This window comes from Typopeltis vanoorti, chromosome 15 (assembly GCF_054136105.1).
Source record: "Typopeltis vanoorti isolate ZY-2024b chromosome 15, IOZ_Tvanoo_1.0, whole genome shotgun sequence".
Taxonomy (NCBI): Eukaryota; Metazoa; Arthropoda; class Arachnida; order Uropygi; family Thelyphonidae; genus Typopeltis; species Typopeltis vanoorti.
Window position 1 is genome coordinate 75,214,678 of NC_143563.1, and position 18,095 is coordinate 75,232,772.

The following is an 18,095-nucleotide window of genomic DNA, read 5'->3' on the forward strand; positions in this document are numbered from 1 at the left end:
AGCTAAAAAATATCTACTTAGTCTTAAAACATTTTAAGTTTGTTTTCATTATTTCACCCCCCCCCCTCAACAAAACTAACTGTCCCCAAGGGGGCTGTGGCCCACAGTTTGGGAAACGCCGGCCTAAACTACCTTGAGAGTACATATCAGGAAATTGATGATGATGATTAATTTTATCTTTTTTTTCTATTTTTTTACATAATCCAGAAACCCTTCTCTAGAGACCAAACTATGGAACTTTTTTCAAGTCACTTCAGGCCTCCATTGAGGAAGGTGCATGATAAAATTCATCACTCAGCATAAGATCACAGGACTGGTGGTTGTGTCATGCTGAGTGATGAGTTTCATCTCTCACCTAAAGACAAATGCAAACATCCATGCCCATGGAAGGATTCAAACCTGCAGCCTTTTGGTTGGAGAGCAGATACACTAATCATTAGGTTGTTTGAATGGTTATCTGCAAGTCTCAGATACTTATACAGTAGTAGTATTATTGCTACTAAACTGAAGTATTTCTAAGATCTTTTGCTCTCTTTTGCCAATCAAATATATTACTTAAAATTATTTGAAAAGAGCAGCTATCTGTTCACTGGCTGGTGTGAGACCACTGCCCTCACTTATTGGAGGTCTGAAGTGGCTTGAAAAAGTTCTATGTTTGGTCTCTACAGCAAGGTGTCTGGATTATGTAAAAAATAAATAAAAAATTATTTATTTTTTATTTATTTATTTTTTTATTTTATTTATGTACTATAGGTTTATAATAACTTTTCATGGGTGGTAACCACACACACACAAAAAAAATAGTTTGCTGTAATATGAATTAACCATATTTTATTTTTCTTCACTAAATACATGATATTCTAAACATTGAAAGATTTATATCATACCAGGGGGATCCTCCCCCTGATGCCTACAGCGCCCAACCCCCCGTGTTCCGGACTGGTAGGCTGGTTCTCCTTGAATTCTGATGACTCGAATTTTGAAGACTCGACACTCAGGGTAGCCCCTAAGTTTCAAAACGTTTCAAATAACTTGACAAAGACGTTACATAAAAACGTTTGATAAAAAGCCTTATCATTTTATATTATAGAGAGTAGAAAAACATTACAGCCTACATCCCTTTCAAGCCAACATCACATCCGTTTCCATTTTCAGCTTATCGTTTTTATAGTATAGAGTAAATGAAGTCATGCATGTTTCACATAATGCATAGGCACTTATAAGATTATTTGATTTGTCCACCTGGCAGTCCGTATCATGTTACAAAAATTTGTCAAACCACTCCAATTTTTGTTTCAGTTGGACATTTACAGAGAGGCATAAGAGGACAGAACATGTTATCAAAATTATATATTTTAGTAACTTCACCCTCTGTCTAGATAAAATTTAATATTTCAGATGTACGCGAAATGATTTTCTGTGAGGTTCAGTTTTGCATCGAAGATCAGATAATTTTATTAGCAAACAAAGATTTGAACTGATAATAATTTTGAATATAATTCAAATTAAATGGTGGAATGTAATATAAATTTGATATTTTCAATCATGCATTTCGGTTCAGCAGTTAGAATTGGACAAATGGAAAGATGGTTTGACATTAAATCTGGTTTAAGACTGTACACCACACCTTACTGTTCATTATATATAATCTATGTGGATCACATTGTTAAGTTCATGCAAACCCCAACTTATGAACTAATTCATTCCTTGAAACGTGTTTGTAAGCTGAATTTATTTTTTAAGATATATTGGTGAACTTCAGGCATTGTCCATAAATGCAGGGTTCTGTGTTCGGTAAATGAATTAGGATTGCAATTTATTATGGTGTTTTCTAAGCATGAATTGTTCATATCTTGAAAGTTCATAAATGGAAATTTACCTGTAGTGATATTAAACCTGATATCAAAATTTTGAGGTATTAAGCTCATTTCTTTAATTCTGTTTGAATAATACAAGGGTGCCTTGGTTAACAATGGCCTCAGATAACGACGTACTTGGTTAACAAAGTGGCTGTAAGAAAAAAATCTCTTAGTTAATGACACAGGCTTTGATTAACAACTCTTGATTATGTGAACCTCTATCTGATTTAAAAACCGGAATTTTCGATCGCACTCAGCCACGTGCAGGAAGACATTGTCGAATAGAGAACAGCCACGCAGCATAGCTGTGAAGCTCAGATATGTTTGACCCATCATAGCCAGCTGTTTACGTTTTCCTTTATTGTTTCTTTTCTTGTAGTGTACTGTGCTTTATTTTAAAATTTGTGGTTATAAATGCGTTTTATGATGAAAATGAGTATTTAAGCATTTATTTTTTGCGTTGGTTCATATAGACAATAAATCGGCGAGTGCGTGTCACTGTTTGTTCACCATCAAAAGGCAAAATCAAATCTCATCTGTATAGTAATCATTGTATCTATAAGCTGCTAATCAGTATATGTTACAGTAAGTGCTGTATCTAATATTGTCACCTTACAAGCAAAATGCACTAAGTCAAAAATTGCAGGCTTCGACTTAGACGATAAAAGTTTTTGAAATAAAACTGTTATTTCAAAAAGTTTTTTTTTTTTGAACTTTTACTTTTATTTTCAGGTGACAATATGTTCTTTGTATCCCTTGTCTTAGTGTTGTACAATTTGTAATAATACCATATTTTGCCTTTTTTTTTTTATAGAGTGAATTTTTTTACCGTTTTTGGGACCCAAAATGGGTCCCAAAAAGAAAGCTAGTGAGGGAAAAAAAAAACAGAAAAATTTTCTCTATTGAACAGAAGAAAGAAATAATAGCAAAACATCATGAAGGTGTGAAAGTTATGCAGCTAGCTCGAATATATGAAACCAGTCATTCTATAATATCAATTTTGGCTAAGAAAGAAGAACTTATGGTAGCTAAGGTTGCTAAGGTAACTTCAAGGTTGAATGTCAGAGGACTTCTTTTTGAGCAAATGGAAAATCTATTACTAATTTGGATCAAAGAAAGAAAAATGGTGATACTACATCTCAAAATGCAATCTGTCAGAAAGCTAAACAGATTTATCAAGATTTGAAAAAGAAGACTTCGGGATCAAGTTCTGAGGTAGATGATGATGATTTCAAAGGTAGCAGAGGTTGGTTTGACAACTTTAAAAAAAGAACAGAAATTCATAGTGTGGTCAGACACGGAGAGGCAGCTAGTGCTGACAAAGCTGCAGCAGATAAATTTGTCAATAGCTTTACAAGAATTATAGAAGAAGGAGAATACCTACCTCAACAAGTCTTCAATTGTGATGAGACTGGATTATTTTGGAAGAAAATGCCCAACAGGACATTTATCACAAAAGAATTAAAAAACACTTCCTGGGTGGGCATAAACCAATGAATGATAGGTTAACATTGCTTTTAGCAGCAAATGCAAGTGGAGACTGCAAGGTAAAACCAATGTTAATTTACCACTCAGACTAATCTACCAAGATAACCCTAAGAAAATTTTGGAAGGAAGAATTCAACATTGTCATAGCAATTAGGCTAATTGTAAAGGCTTGGCAAGAAGTAAAAATGAAATGTCTCAAAGCAGCATGGAGGAAACTCTGTCCTTCCTTTGGTAATGAAGAAACTTCAGATGAAGAACACAAATTGGTAAAGGATATTATGGCAACTGCTCATGATCTTAACTTGGAAGTAGAGGAAGAAGATGTTGAAGAATTATTGGAGATGCATGACTGAGAACTGACTACTGACGAGCTAAAAGAACTTTTCAAGCAGCCATGTGAAGAAAAGGAAATGGAAATTTCATCTGAAGATGAGGATGGAGAGAAAGAACAAATTACGACTGATGAAATCAAAAATGTTTTGGCAAAGTGGTAGGAAGTTCAAAATGTTGCTATGAAATGGAATCCAAACAAATCTGAGGTTATCAGAACTGCAGATTACGAAAAGTCCATGCAGTTTTTCAGAAACATTTCAAAAAAGGAGGGAGAAGCAAACAACCCTAGGCATGTTTTTACAGGTCCATTTGTCAATCTCTCCTCCCAATAAAATTTCTTCACCACTTAACAAGTTTTGCAAAGTTGTCATAGTTAAAACTCATGGAATTGTTTTCGGAACTATTTTTTCACCTCTGCTTTCACCACTTTGTCATTTTCAAAATGCATACCCCTGAAGAGATCGGATTTGAAGTCATGAACATTCTTTCTACAGCGATGAAGAAAATATACTGTAAGGAAGGAAAATTATATTAAAAAATGTAATAAAAAAAAATTAAATGTAAGGTCATGCACTTTGGTGTGATTAGATATCCAATGTAGTATTATATTGATGGGATTATGCTAGAAGAAACTGATGAGTCTAGGGATTTTAGAGTTTTAGTAGACAGGAAGTTGAAGTTCAAGGGTCATATAGCAAAAATTGTAAATACAACTCAAAAGATAATTGCAATGCCAAAACAAACTTTGACATGTGATAAGGAAGTCATTTTGCCTCTTTACAAGGCCTTGATAAGACCTCACTTGGACTATTGTATGTATGTTTGATATCCTAGTTTCCATGGTGATTCTGATACAGTTGAGAAAGTGCAAAGGAGAGATCATAAATGATATCAGGATTGTGGAATACTGTTTATGAAAACAGATTGAAAATTTGTCATCTGCAGACATTAGCAAACAGGAGAAAGAGGAGTGATATGATTGAGACTTACAAACTTCTGAAAGGGTTATACAGAATTTCAGTAGATGGAATTTTTTATTTTATGGAGGGTGAGAAAAGGACGCAGTGCATCCATGGAAGTTGTGAATGAATGCTGTCAAGAAGGGGTTCAGATCTAGATTTTTCTCTCATAAAATAGTGCATGATTGGAATAGATTGTCATTGGATGTTGTGTATGTACCTAGTATGAATGAATTCAAGAACAGGTATTGACCGCTGGTGTGAATAGTTTGGCCTCCCTCAATGAGTTCCTGACTCCATGGAGGGCTCTCTTAATAATAATAATAATAATAATAATAAAATATGTGGACATAAAGTTGAAACTTCAAGTCATCTTCATGCATGGAAGATGTCTTGAAGTCTTGAGGAAATTGTGATAACACAATAGAGACATTACTTTTGGAACACCTCTGATAAAACATGCTAGTTACTTAGATACAGATTTAGTAAAGATAGCAAATTAAATATGAAAATAAGATAACAAAATAAGTGATGCTGATATATGGTGGAGGAGGCAATTAAATAAAGTTGTATTATTCTTATTATTAGACATATGGAAGAAAAAATTCACCAAAATACCAAACCAAACCAGCCATTTATAACATGTGGATCTGATAATTTGGTTAGAAATAAAACAAATTTATCAGTGATTGGAGAGAGAGGCTGAAAATAAGAGACTTCTTGCAAAAATCAAGAAAGTAAACAAATGGCTTTAGTTGCAGAACCATATTCAAAATGATGATGTTAAAAAAAGAACTGGGAGTTAGTATTCCAAGTACTTCAGAGCTAATTCTAACCTCTGTGTACCCAGATATTCTGTTTTACCACTGGTATCCCTATCCCAATGGCTTTAACAGGCCCTTAAGGCCCACAACCTTCCAAGCATGCTTGGATTTCGTAACTGAAATACGAGGATAGAATGGTCACGCCTATGCCTCAAGGTATTCTTGGCTGTATCCCTGTGTGCTCACGGGGCCGATTTGATTGCTTGCGGGATGAAAAACACCAGATAAACTGGCGGAAAAAACCCTACTGCCCGCACCCAAGACTGGCTAACTTGGCTATGGCTGAGGAAGATCCTTCAGCTCCTCACGTCCCTGACAGGAATCGAACCTAGGACACTCCTTCCCCAGGCATATGGTTGCGAAGTGCTAAGCCACTAGGCTAACTGCATGGACTTTACCACTGGTATGGTAAAACCAAATAGAAGATGAAAGATTAGAAAAACAGGTTTTTGAAGCCAAAGTGAAAGAGGAAAGATCCAGCAAAAGACCAAGATCTAGAAACACAGAGCAGTTGAGAGTTCTGTTGAAGTTTAAAAAATGTAAAAGCTGATCCTATTGTAGACTGAGAAGTAGTGAACTACTTGGGAAAAAATTTGGCGAACCTGAAATTAGTCTTTAATACTTCTATAAAGTTTTTTCACTTGGTTACAAAGTAAATTATACTTGACAAGAAATTATATTCTTTTTAATCCTTTAGCCAAGTGTAAGCAAGCAAATTGTGCAAGTAAAATATGTTTGCAACTAGGCTACTTGCATCTAGAGGCTGTTAACTTCACATCAGTTGTCTTAGCATCCCATAATGCAAAACACACTTCTAGTGTGTGTTTTGACATGAGTTGCCCCAGTCCTGAAGATACTTCAGGTGCAAACTTTGTTTGCTTACACTTGGATAAAGGATTAAACTAGATATATAATATATAGTCTAACCAAGTGAAAAAAAAACTTCCACCATATTTCTCTAATCCAAAGTAATTTAATAATAAGGTGTAACACCTTTTGGCAACTGGCATATGGAAATATGACTTCTTCATTGCTTCAACCTTGGTATCACCTCTGGGTCTGGCTCCCACTGAAGAGACCTCAACAAAGGTCGAAACTGGTCCAGGTAGTGACCCTTCCCATAATGCATGTCTGCAAGGAGATGTGCTTTGCATTATGGGATACTAAGGAAAGTGATCAGAACTCAGTCCATCTTTGTCATGAGTTGCCCCAGTCCTGAAGATACTTCAGGCGCAAACTTTGTTTGCTTACACTTGGATAAAGGATTAAACTAAATATATAATTTATGCAAAACTTGTGCTTTTCTCATGCTACTTATGGTGTCCTTAATTTTTGCTTCGACTGCCTTGCCAAACTTGTTGATGTACTCAGGCTTATATAATGGCTGTCAGTTTGAGTAGAATGACAAGGAATGATGTTCGTTCTAGCAAGAATTATTTCATTTATTCTGTCAGAACAGCTGTTTGGATGGAAAGCAGAAACAGTGCTCAGACCATGGAAAGGTAGAGGAGAAATGGAGGTCATTCCATTTGTAATAGTTATAATGCCGAGTTACAAATTCACACAACGTACTTATGAAGAAAACTGGTTATGAATAAGTCAAGAGTATTGGAAGATTGAGCCTCCGTAGCTCAGTCAGTGTAGATGAAGCCCTTTGGTTGGAAATACCTGGGTTCGATTCCCGTCGGTGAAATGGGGGAACCCTTATCTGGTCATTTTTCAATGAAAGGCGAGTTACCAATCTCATACAGAGGTAGGGTTTTTTTTCGTCCCCATGAACACACATGGATTACAGTCATGAATACATCCCAGCCATATGCCAGTCCCAATCTAGGATAAAATTTTTGGAGCAATGGTGAACTACCCTGTAAAAAAAAAATTTCACCAAGAACACTTTGTGGGCAATGCCTATAAAGTCACCTAGGGTCGAAAGGGGAAAAACCACCACCATTGGGAGATTAGTGTGGATTATATGATATTCTGTTGTGTAGATAATGTGGATAATTTGTTTGGTCTGTTGTATTAGAAAAGCAGAGCCAATTTAAGTTGTGAGCATTAAAATCCTCAAGAAAGATGACCTCACTTTTTTTTTCTCCCCCCCCCCCTTCTAATGATAGGAATCATGCAAAGTGTTTCAGGTATTTTTGAGTTGACAGTAGTTGTTGTGACTGTCTTTTGAGGTTCTTTTAGAAATAGCATATTAGATAAATCCAATATGCTATTTCCAATAAATCCAATATATTAAGTGTTGCACATTGTTTATGTTTAAGCCATGAATGCTAGTGAAGTATATATAGAATTTTTTTATCCTTGTGTTTTGTTTGAGTTTTTTATAATTTTTTTATTTATGTTTTTTATTGTTGTTTGAAATGCATACAATGGCTTTGAGTGTATGAGAATTAAAATAACAAATTCTACTTCTGTTTTGAAGTGATGTCTATTTTATTTTTATTTTTTAATTAATAGAATTAATCGTTAATAGAATAAATCAAGTTTTAAAGATTGAAGTTTAGAAAGTCTTTACTCCTCTTCTCTCTCTCCCTCTCTTGCATATTGCATGATGTGACGTGTGATGATTTCATCTTCCTTTATGTATTAGGCCTAGTAGTCTGTTACAGCTAAGTAACTTGGTTTATGTAAACTTAGGCTATGTTCAAATTAGGCTGATAATCCTATCTCCTTATTTTGCTCTGCACATCAGTGCATACGTTCTCCTTCTTTTGTTTTTCGGTTTTGTAGGGATGGTTACAACTATCTAGAAAGAAAAAATCATGCTACCTCTGCATAAGTCACTTACAGTCCGACACCCCTATAAGAATTATTATAATATTTAAGCTTAGATACTTTCAACCAAATGGTGTTATAAATTAACCAACTGATTACACATTTTGTTAATTTAATATGGCATTAGATAAAAATATGATTTTAAAACAATATGATGTGATATTTAAATGACATTAACAACATTTAATTTAATAACATCTGATAAAGGAAAAGTGTTTCTGTACATATAATTATATCTTTTTTTTTTTTTTTTAATTTTGTATTGTGTTTTACTTTTAGTCATAACTGGTCTAGAGTAGAGGCATTGCTGCAGAAAAAGGAGGACTTGTACATGCAAAAATCTCAGGATGAACAAGATCAAAATGAAGAGTCTAGCAGTGCAGATGAACTAGAATTAGAAGAGTTTCTTGACTGGAGAGCAAAAGGAGTGTTGAAGAAGTGATTTGGTCGTGCACAAATCTAAAGAAATCCTCATTGGGGAGGGGGAGCTCTTATTGTGGAAAATTTTTCTTATAGCTTAGTAACTGTACTAACTATAAGAAGTAGTATTGTATATTTAAATTTTCTCCTATGGATAAAAAAAAAACAATAAGGTAATATTACCAGTCTCATTATTTTTCAATTGTCTGAGGCTATTTAAAATAATAATAGCAACCATTCTATTTGGTTAATATATTTATGATCTGAATGAAAGAATTTTAGAGACAACAGTAATATACTGTCATTAATTTATTTATTTTTCAATTGCATTATGTAGTTTTACTATAATAGCTCAATCAGAAACCAGATACTGTGCCTCTTATGAATGGATAATGATGTCATTTGTATAGCTTAATGGATAAAATTACTACATCAGTAATTGATTTGCATTGATCACTAAGGTAGGCACAAAAATAGGATATCTGTACGCATGCAGGAACATGAAGGGAAAGGCAAATATACTTATAGTCCAGGTACATATTCTCTGTGGGCACAGTAATCTAGATCTTGAATGTTGAGCTGTTAATCTCATAATAATGGCCTCCCAGATTTTTAGAGTTTTAAAGCAAGTTTATTCTTTACATTCAGGAAATAAAGTTATGGGAAACAAGTCTCATTTAAATTTGTATAGTAGAGAAATTTTCTTCTAGTGGATCCATTGATTATGTCCTGAAATACCTGAGTGGCTATTGTTAAATAACTAGGTGCTTTATCGTTACGAACGCCAGCAGTTCTTTTGCTCTGGTCAAAGTGGGCCAATTTTCAGCCATGTGGTATCATGCATAGATGCAGATCTAACTATAAAAAAAAAGAGGATTCTTCAATGAGTGAATAAGGAAGATACTTTTTTTTTTTATTACAACCCAAAGATAGTTGTATTTGGTGTCTTTTAAGTGCTCTTACTAGTGTTTTCAGTGATTCTTCAAATATATGTGGGTTAGTTTATTTTTTTTTTTTTATGATTGGGGAATGCTGTTACATTTTGTGGATTCTCTTGAATGGAGAATAGCTAAAAAAGTGTCATAAATGTGATTAGATGTTTTATAGAAACATGCATGGTAGATGTAATGATAATTTTAAAAACACAGTTTAACACATGTAATGGAAATTAGAATTTATTAATAACTCCTATATATTTTGCTTACTGTAACATGAGCATCATTCAGAGTGAGAGCAAAACAATTGCCCTGGTTCTCTGGAACTTTAATAGCATTGTCTCCTGTTCACTCAGCTGAGAAAGTATGACCCATTCCATTTACCTTGTTCATGTTAACAGTTTGAATATTATAATCAATTCTTTTGCTCTCTCTCTCTCTCTGAATGATACTCATGTTACAAGGAGTGAAATATATGAGTTGTTAATAAATTCTGATTTCCTTTACATGTGTTGAACTAAATTTTAAAAGTATCATTATGTCATGGATGCAATTGAAAAAGTGTGGTCAGAACAAGTAGTTCTTTCCTTGTTAGCTAATGTTTTGATAATGCCATCCTCTTGAGGAGAAGGATGTGATGTGATGCAATGTAATATAATGTAGTGTATTTTGAATGTGTGATGAACCAAATGAAGGTGTATTTTCTTGTAAACAAAGAAAGATAGAAATCATTTGGTAGGTGTGTAATGTTGAGGAAGAGCAGACAGCTGTTTTCTTTTTTTTCTGCAGTAAACTAAATGCAGGGGATGTTAAAAGAGCAGGGATGTCAGGGTGAAGAAGTTCTGGTTTCATTCAGAAATTTCTTCTAGAAGCATATTCTTGAAAAATATGACCTGTATCTACAATGTTTGAGCATTGCAGATCATGTCATTGAATTACATTAGTAGAAAAAAACCTTTTTACTATACAGATTTTAAACTAAGAGACTTTTTAATGTGAGTCAGCCTCAAAAGTTTATAAACCTTTTGTGCATTAACATTGTGGATGGATTAAGGATTAGCCCATTCACAGTATTAATAATAATTTAGAAACCCTGCTCTAAAGACCAAACATGGTAATTTTTCAGGCCTCCAATAAGTAGGAAAAACATCAGTCACCTAAAAGGTTCTTGTAATCTGTCCCAAATCTTTTTCTGCGTTCTCTCTCTCTCTCCAACTTAGCTTTAAAACTATCTGAAATTACTAAAATTTGAGAAAACTTAAATCACATTGCTGTGTCAATCTTGCCTTTGTGAATGTTGTAAAATACTAATATAAATATGCAAGCATACTTAGTTATTATCCTAGAACACTTGTCTCACTAAGTAAAACATACCTCTTAATTTTCAAGTGTGAATTTTTCAGAATATTTTTTTTAAATTGTGAATCTAGAAGTAATCTTAATACACACACACACACACCATTACAGGAATTTTTGTCATACAATTAATTTAAAGCTTTGTCTGCTTTTTGACAAAACTAAAATAAACTTATACCATGCCCAGCAGACATTCATATATACTTCATAGTGTTTCCATTTCTGAAATAAATGAAAGATGCTCTCAAATTTCTCATGGCTAAATTATTTAAAAAAAAAAAAAAAAAAAAACATATTGCTTTTAGGTATTAGTGATTCATAAATCACAAAGAAAAGGTGCAGCATAAATTTATAAAAATTTATTTAATTACAGTGTAATCACTGTATGCAGTGTATTTAATTACCAGATTAGCCTAAGTTGTATTGTTTACTATCACCATCCAAACTTGATCCAGAACCACCACCACATATTTATACAAATCATGTAATGCCACATTGAAATGATTATTCTTTATTAACCAGAAATATTTTTGTTAATAAAGAATAATTAAAGGTTATTAAAGGTATAATTAAATATTAAAGGTTAATTTAATACACTTGAAGATAATAATTTCCCAAACTATTGGATTAGGAAGGTAACCATTATGATTTAAATTAGTCTTCAGCACTTTCCCTGAATAAAAATTCAAATTTATAAGTACAGTTATACAAAAGTTTAGTATTATCCCATTGGATCCTGTGGTTAGTGTTATCAATTCCAAATCAAAAATCATCTGGCTAAACATAGAATTGACAGCATGTACAAGATCTATTTGGATAATATCAAACTTTTTCATAACTGTACTTGGAAATTTGAATGTTTATTCAATGCAAGTAGTGAAGCTATTCAACTTAATTAAATTGTAATGATTACCTTTCTTTGCAAAAAAGTTTGAGAAATTGCTATCTGCAATTGTATTAATTTTTTTTTTTAAACACACACACACCCCAATAGTGTTTTATTCTAGTACCACATGCATGTTTTAGGAGGATTCTGTTGCACTGCATGCATTTTTCTGTTCTTTTTTAATTCAAATTTCTATTTTTTGCTTTTTGACTCACACTGATGATATTTTATGATAAGTAAAACAGAATTTTTTTTTTGATTAATAAATAATAATTATTTCACTGTGACGTACATGTTCCACAAGATTTCTCTAGTGTGCAAAAAATAGGAATTTGTAGTACTGTTCCAATTGACTCAATTATCAAGTGTCTTTTACGGAGGATGTCTTTTACTTTCTTTCTAGGGATCAGCCTGTTTGACCACCCTGTTGTGAGAAATAATTTTCATATAGTGGTCTTGAAAATACCAGAATACTGAGAAATTGATACACTTAGAAAGTACAGAGTAGACTATATTTAGCATGGCTTTAGTTTTTTTTTAGGAGCACGCAGTCCATTCAAATCAGATCTACTGCTCTACATTATCTAATAATATTAACGTGCTCGATTGTTCTACACACACACACAACATACCACTGTCTGTTGGACTTGAATTTAAACTGCTATTGAAAACTGCATATCACTGAAAGCAGTTATATGGTGATGTAATAGTTATATACATTTGTACATACTGTCTTGTTTATTTTTTCTGCTGTACATAATACATTTATTTATTCAATCATTCATTAATTATAAGAAGAATTTTCCGAAATAACATTTACACTGAAAAGACATCACTATTTGTCAAAAGTTTCCTTCTTTCTCATTTCAAAAATAAACAAATAAATAAAAATCATATTTATAAAAGATATATATAAATTCTGTCTGTGAATGCTATAAGCATCCAAATATTTCTCTGTTTTTGCTTTAAAACTACAAAAGAAAAATCAGGCATTTTTCAAGTGAAGATGGCATTATTAAATGATTTGTAATAAATGAATTTAGAATTGATTACCAATTTGATAAAATGTACAGTAAATATAGTCTATTTTGTATATTTGTACAGAGCAATGTAAATAGTTTATATAATAAATGTTTGTATTTTGTATTGAATTTGATTTTTAAACACATGCTTTGTGTATTTTTAAAGTCAATAGAACATTATTATTATTCAGGCCTCCATGAAGTCAAAAGACTCATCGTGGGAGGTCCTTCCTAAGAACATAAAGTCTGTCAAGACTCATCGAGGGGAGGTTCCCCCTAAGAAACACAAAGTCTATCATACCACTCCTTAAACTCATTGACCGTTCTCGCCCTCACCACTCTATCACGCAATGCATTCCACGGCTCAACCACCCTCCATGCAAAGAAACCACTCCTCACCCTCTTGCTCACAGTTTCCTTTCGTAACTTCCAGGGATGGCCTCTTGTCATCACTCCTTCCCGCTGTTCAACCAAGTGAAAGAACTCCCCAGTGTCAACCCTGTAATCACCTCTCAACAGTTTAAAAGTCTCAATCATATCACCTCTCCTTCTTCTATCCGCCAAACTCTGCAGTCCACATTCCCTCAGCCAATTCTCATAACTATCCTTGTACAGTCTTGAGACCATCTTTGTCATCCGTCTTTGTATCTTTTCCACAGTTAATTTATCCCCTTGAAATCCTGGGGACCAAATCTGAGAACAATAATCCAAGTGTGGTCTGATCAGAGACTTATACAACGGAATGATAACCCTCTTATCTCTGCAGGTCAGTGTCCTTCTCATAATTGCAGCAATCCTCTGTGTTACCTTCACCACCTTTGCAATATGTCCCCTAAACTTCAGGTTTCTATTAATCATCAACCCCAGATCTCTTGTCTCCCCAACTTCCTCCAGTATAACTCCTCCCATAGAGTATGCAGCATCCCATCGATGTTTCCCAAACCTCAAGACCTTACATTTTGCTGCATTAAACTGACACCCCCATTCATTTGCCCATCTATCTAGCTTATTCAAATCCTCTTGCAGGGCTACCACATCTGCACTATTACTAATAATCCTTCCTAGTTTCGCATCATCTACAAACAACTGAATATCCCCTTGCAATCCACTGACAATGTCATTGATATAAAGGTTAAACAATATAGGTCCTAGTACTGAGTCCTGTGGGACCCCACTTGTAACCCTCTGCCTCCTTGAAACTGCTCCACCATACACAACTCTCTGATACCTATCAGACAGCCAATCCTGAATCCAGTTGACCAATCTGACATCCAGACCCATGTGCTGCAACTTAAATATCAGCTTATCATGTGGCACCCTGTCAAATGCCTTTGCTAAGTCTAAGAAAGTTGCAGTATATGCCTTTCCCTCATCTAATGTTCTTGTAACTTTATTATAAAAGACTAGCATATTGCTAAAACAAGAGCGGCCTTTCACAAATCCATATTGACTCTCACAGATAACATTACCCTCATCTGCCCAGTGCTGTATACGGTTCCTCACTACTTTCTCCAAGATCTTAACAACTACTGATGACACACAGACTGGTCTATAATTAGACACTTCCAGTCTGTTACCACCCTTATGCAATGGCACTACCTTACCTTCCTTCCATTCCCTGGGCACCTTTGCCGAAGCCAGACTTTCATTGAAAAGCCAGGTTAAAGGCACTGTCAGTTCCCTAGCACATTCTCTCAAAACTCATGGTGAAATACCATCCAGTCCCAAAGCTTTATTGACATCCAGAGTTCTCAGTATCTGAAACACAACATATATTAAAAAAAAGTAAATAAAAAATTCAGGTAACTTTTGAAATGTAATTAGAAGCTTTGATAAGTGATGAGCATATCACAGCATTCTCCTTTACATTCTTTTGGCTTCCTTATATATCCAGCTGAAATAACAGTGATTGACCAGTTATTGGACCTCTTGTTATTGAATTACTCTTATAGGATCTGTGGTCAGCCATGATTAATTCAGTTTCAGGAACAGTAATTACAAGTATCTTATAAATACTGAAGTTTATCCCATTCTAATGCAATACCAAATAGTTTTTGTGCATTTTATAAATTATTTTGAAATATAATTCAGATGCAAAGTGACCCATTTATTTCAGTGTAAATTAAAGGATTTTAAAACCCCACTCCATTTTATGTACAGTATATTATCACAAATTTGCTTTGTTAATACAATAGCAAAGTATTTAATTATGCTAAGTACACTTAGGTCTCTTTTTATGCGGATTTGAAGTTATGCAGTGCACGCCCACGCCCACAGATACGAGACCTTTTGACACTTCGGCGCATGTCAACAGAAGTAGAATCCATTCTGATAATAGGGTAATCCAGCGTTTCCCAAACTTCCTACGACGGAAACACTTCACAAACCCTGGAATTTTCATTGAACACCTGGTTATTTTGTAATGTATTCATTAATAATTAATTGTTAATTTAGCTGATTTTTTTATTATTAATTAATAATTAATTAAATTTGGCCCAATGGAGGAAAAAAAGCACCAAAGAAAAGCAGTTTCTTTGGAAATGAAAATTGCAATTTTAGATTGCTTAGCAAAAGGAGAGGAATATATGGTGATTTGTAAATATTTTAATTTAGGCAAATCTACTATAAGAGCAATTAAAAAGAATGAAGTTGCAATAAGGAAAACTGTCATTTCTGGCACAAAACTAAGTGCCAAATTATCATTGTACTCGAGAGATGCTTTATTAGAAAACACGGAACGAGTGCTCGTAATTTGGATTGAAAAATTAACTCAAAGAAGTATTCCTATAAGTGGTCATTTAATTAAACAAAAAGCTCTTCGGTTTTATGAACAGATGCCAATACATTGGATGGCTAATACAAAGGCCAAGGTAACAACTGCTGTATTTACTGAATGGCTCAATAATTGCTTTGTACCAGAAGTGGAAACATACATGAAGCAACAAGCTCTCGATTTTAAAGTTTTATTAATTGTTGACAATGCACCAAGTCATCCAAATTTAGAACATCCAACTGTGCAGGTAGTGTTTTTTCGACCCAATACAACAAGCATTATTCAGCCATTAGATCAAGGCATAATTGCTACTTTTAAAAAATATTATGTTAAGCACACTTTTCAATTTATATTGAATAAACTAGAAAATGAATCATTAACAGTAACTGACATTTGGAAAAAAAAATTTCTATTTTGGACTGCTTAAATCATGTTGCATCTGCTATCGCTGAAATAAGACCACAAATTTTAAATACTTGCTGGAAAGCAGCTTGGCCTGGATGTATTGCAACCTTGCAAACATCTACATTATCAGATGAAATCATTACATTGGCACATGTAATTGGTGGAGAAGGTTTAGATACATTTAGCCAGAATAATGTAGATGAATTGCTTGTGGATAATGCCTTAAGTGACGATGATATTATTGGATATCGATTAACTTTAGATATCGTCGAAGATCCAGAAAACGATATTGAAGCAGAAGAAAAACCTATCGCCCTCACTGCAAATATAATTCGAGAAGGTCTTGAACTGTGCAATAAATTGGAAAATCATTTTCTTGTTAATGACACAAATAATGAACCAGCCTTTAAATTCCAACGTGAGCTGAACTGTATGTCTGGATATTGCAAGCTGTATAAAAAATTGGTGAAATCATCATCGCAAAGTTGAATCACTGATTATATTGTCAGAAGAAAAAAATCAGCACAGAACGAAGGTGAAGCTAATTCTGTTTGTGAAGAACCATTGCCTTTACCATACAGATCTGATGCGCTGACTATCTCTTCTGGTGATGAAAGTGATTTTGCACCAGTTCGCAAATGTTGCCGAATATTGTCTAATAGTGATGATAATTCTGATGACAAAATGTTAAAAAAAAAAAAAAAAAAGTTACTTTTCAATAAAATTAAATGAATAAAGCTTTAAAACAAACTTAGGCATTCTTATTTTCCTGAATTTTCATAAACTTTTTTATGCGATTTTAGGTTTATTTTAATCCATTGCTTCAATTTTATGCGGTTTTAGAAAATGATGGACCGTATCCCTGATTTTTCAATGTAAGTTAGGCCTTTTTTATGCGGTTTTCTGTGGAACGTATCTACTGCAAAAAAAGAGACCCAACTGTATTTTTAAATGCTTAATGTATAAAGCTGTTAAAGCTTTATACATGCAGCAATAGTTTGGTTATCAGTGGCAGCCCGTACATAAGCACTGCGACACTGCAGCACCCCACAAGGAAAAAATGAAAAATTAAAATTTTGTTTGTGTTTATAAATAATAACAATGCTTACAACATTATATAAATGCAATACAACATGTTAAAGGTTACACCTTATATTTCGACAGTGATTGAATAGTTAATAATTGGCATAGTTCGATCAACGCTTTAGATTATGAAACAAATACACTGCCATCTAACGCAGTGTGGGAATTATCACGATCGACCAATCGAAGCCAGACTCGCCGATAATCGTTTGTGCTTGTGATTGCATGTTATAAATCATTCCGACACTGCTTGGTTGGGCAGTGTATCGTATGCTTGTTCGCTTTATTTCTGTGAGATACAAAATTTTTATTATTGGTGCGTGTTCGTGGTGAACTATTTTTTGCAAATCTTATTTTTTCTCTTAAAATAACATAATTATTTATTTATTATAGATACAAGGCTGAATTATGACGAGTGTCACTGTTGAAAATATGAAAATAATTTTTTTTTTTTTTCAATTATCGTTACACGAAACAAATACATTGCAGTGTCAGGATTATTGCGTTTGGCGAAGTGCAGCCAGACTCGCCGATATTCGTTTGCGCTTGTGATTGCACGTTACAAGGTCATTCCGACACTGCTTGGTTGGGTAGTGTATCGTATGCTTGATGCCTTATTTCCATGAGATACGAAACTTTTATTATTGGTGTGTGTTCGTGGTGAGGGTGAAATATTTTTAACAAAGCAATTTTTTAATATGTAAATTTATTTATTAAATTGGTTACTGATTAGGAAAAAAGAAATTATTTAAAAAAAAATTTTTTTATTTTATTTTGTATGTGCAGCACCCCCACTTAAAATTTTTACTGGCTGCCACTGTTGGTTATTATTTCTGAATTATAGCAGAATCTAAAATTTCACTTAAAGTTGTAAGTATAGTATACAGTATTTTAATTGAAATGTTAATCATATTTCATTAATCAAAAGAGCATGTAAACTGAAAAATAGTTAACAAATTTTATAAATG

General features: G+C 33.7%; 1 protein-coding gene across 1 annotated transcript in view; it reads left to right on the top strand.

Annotated features, from left to right (window-relative positions):
• Positions 1–12,930, top strand: part of LOC150098900 (zinc finger protein 830) — a 164,224-nt gene extending 151,294 nt beyond the window's left edge. The window contains exon 9 of the mRNA XM_090404879.1: positions 8,527–12,930. Coding sequence (XP_090261005.1) covers positions 8,527–8,689 — 163 coding nt within the window. The 3' untranslated portion in view covers positions 8,690–12,930. The remainder of the gene's footprint in view (positions 1–8,526) is intronic.
• The last annotated feature ends 5,165 nt before the right edge of the window (positions 12,931–18,095 follow it).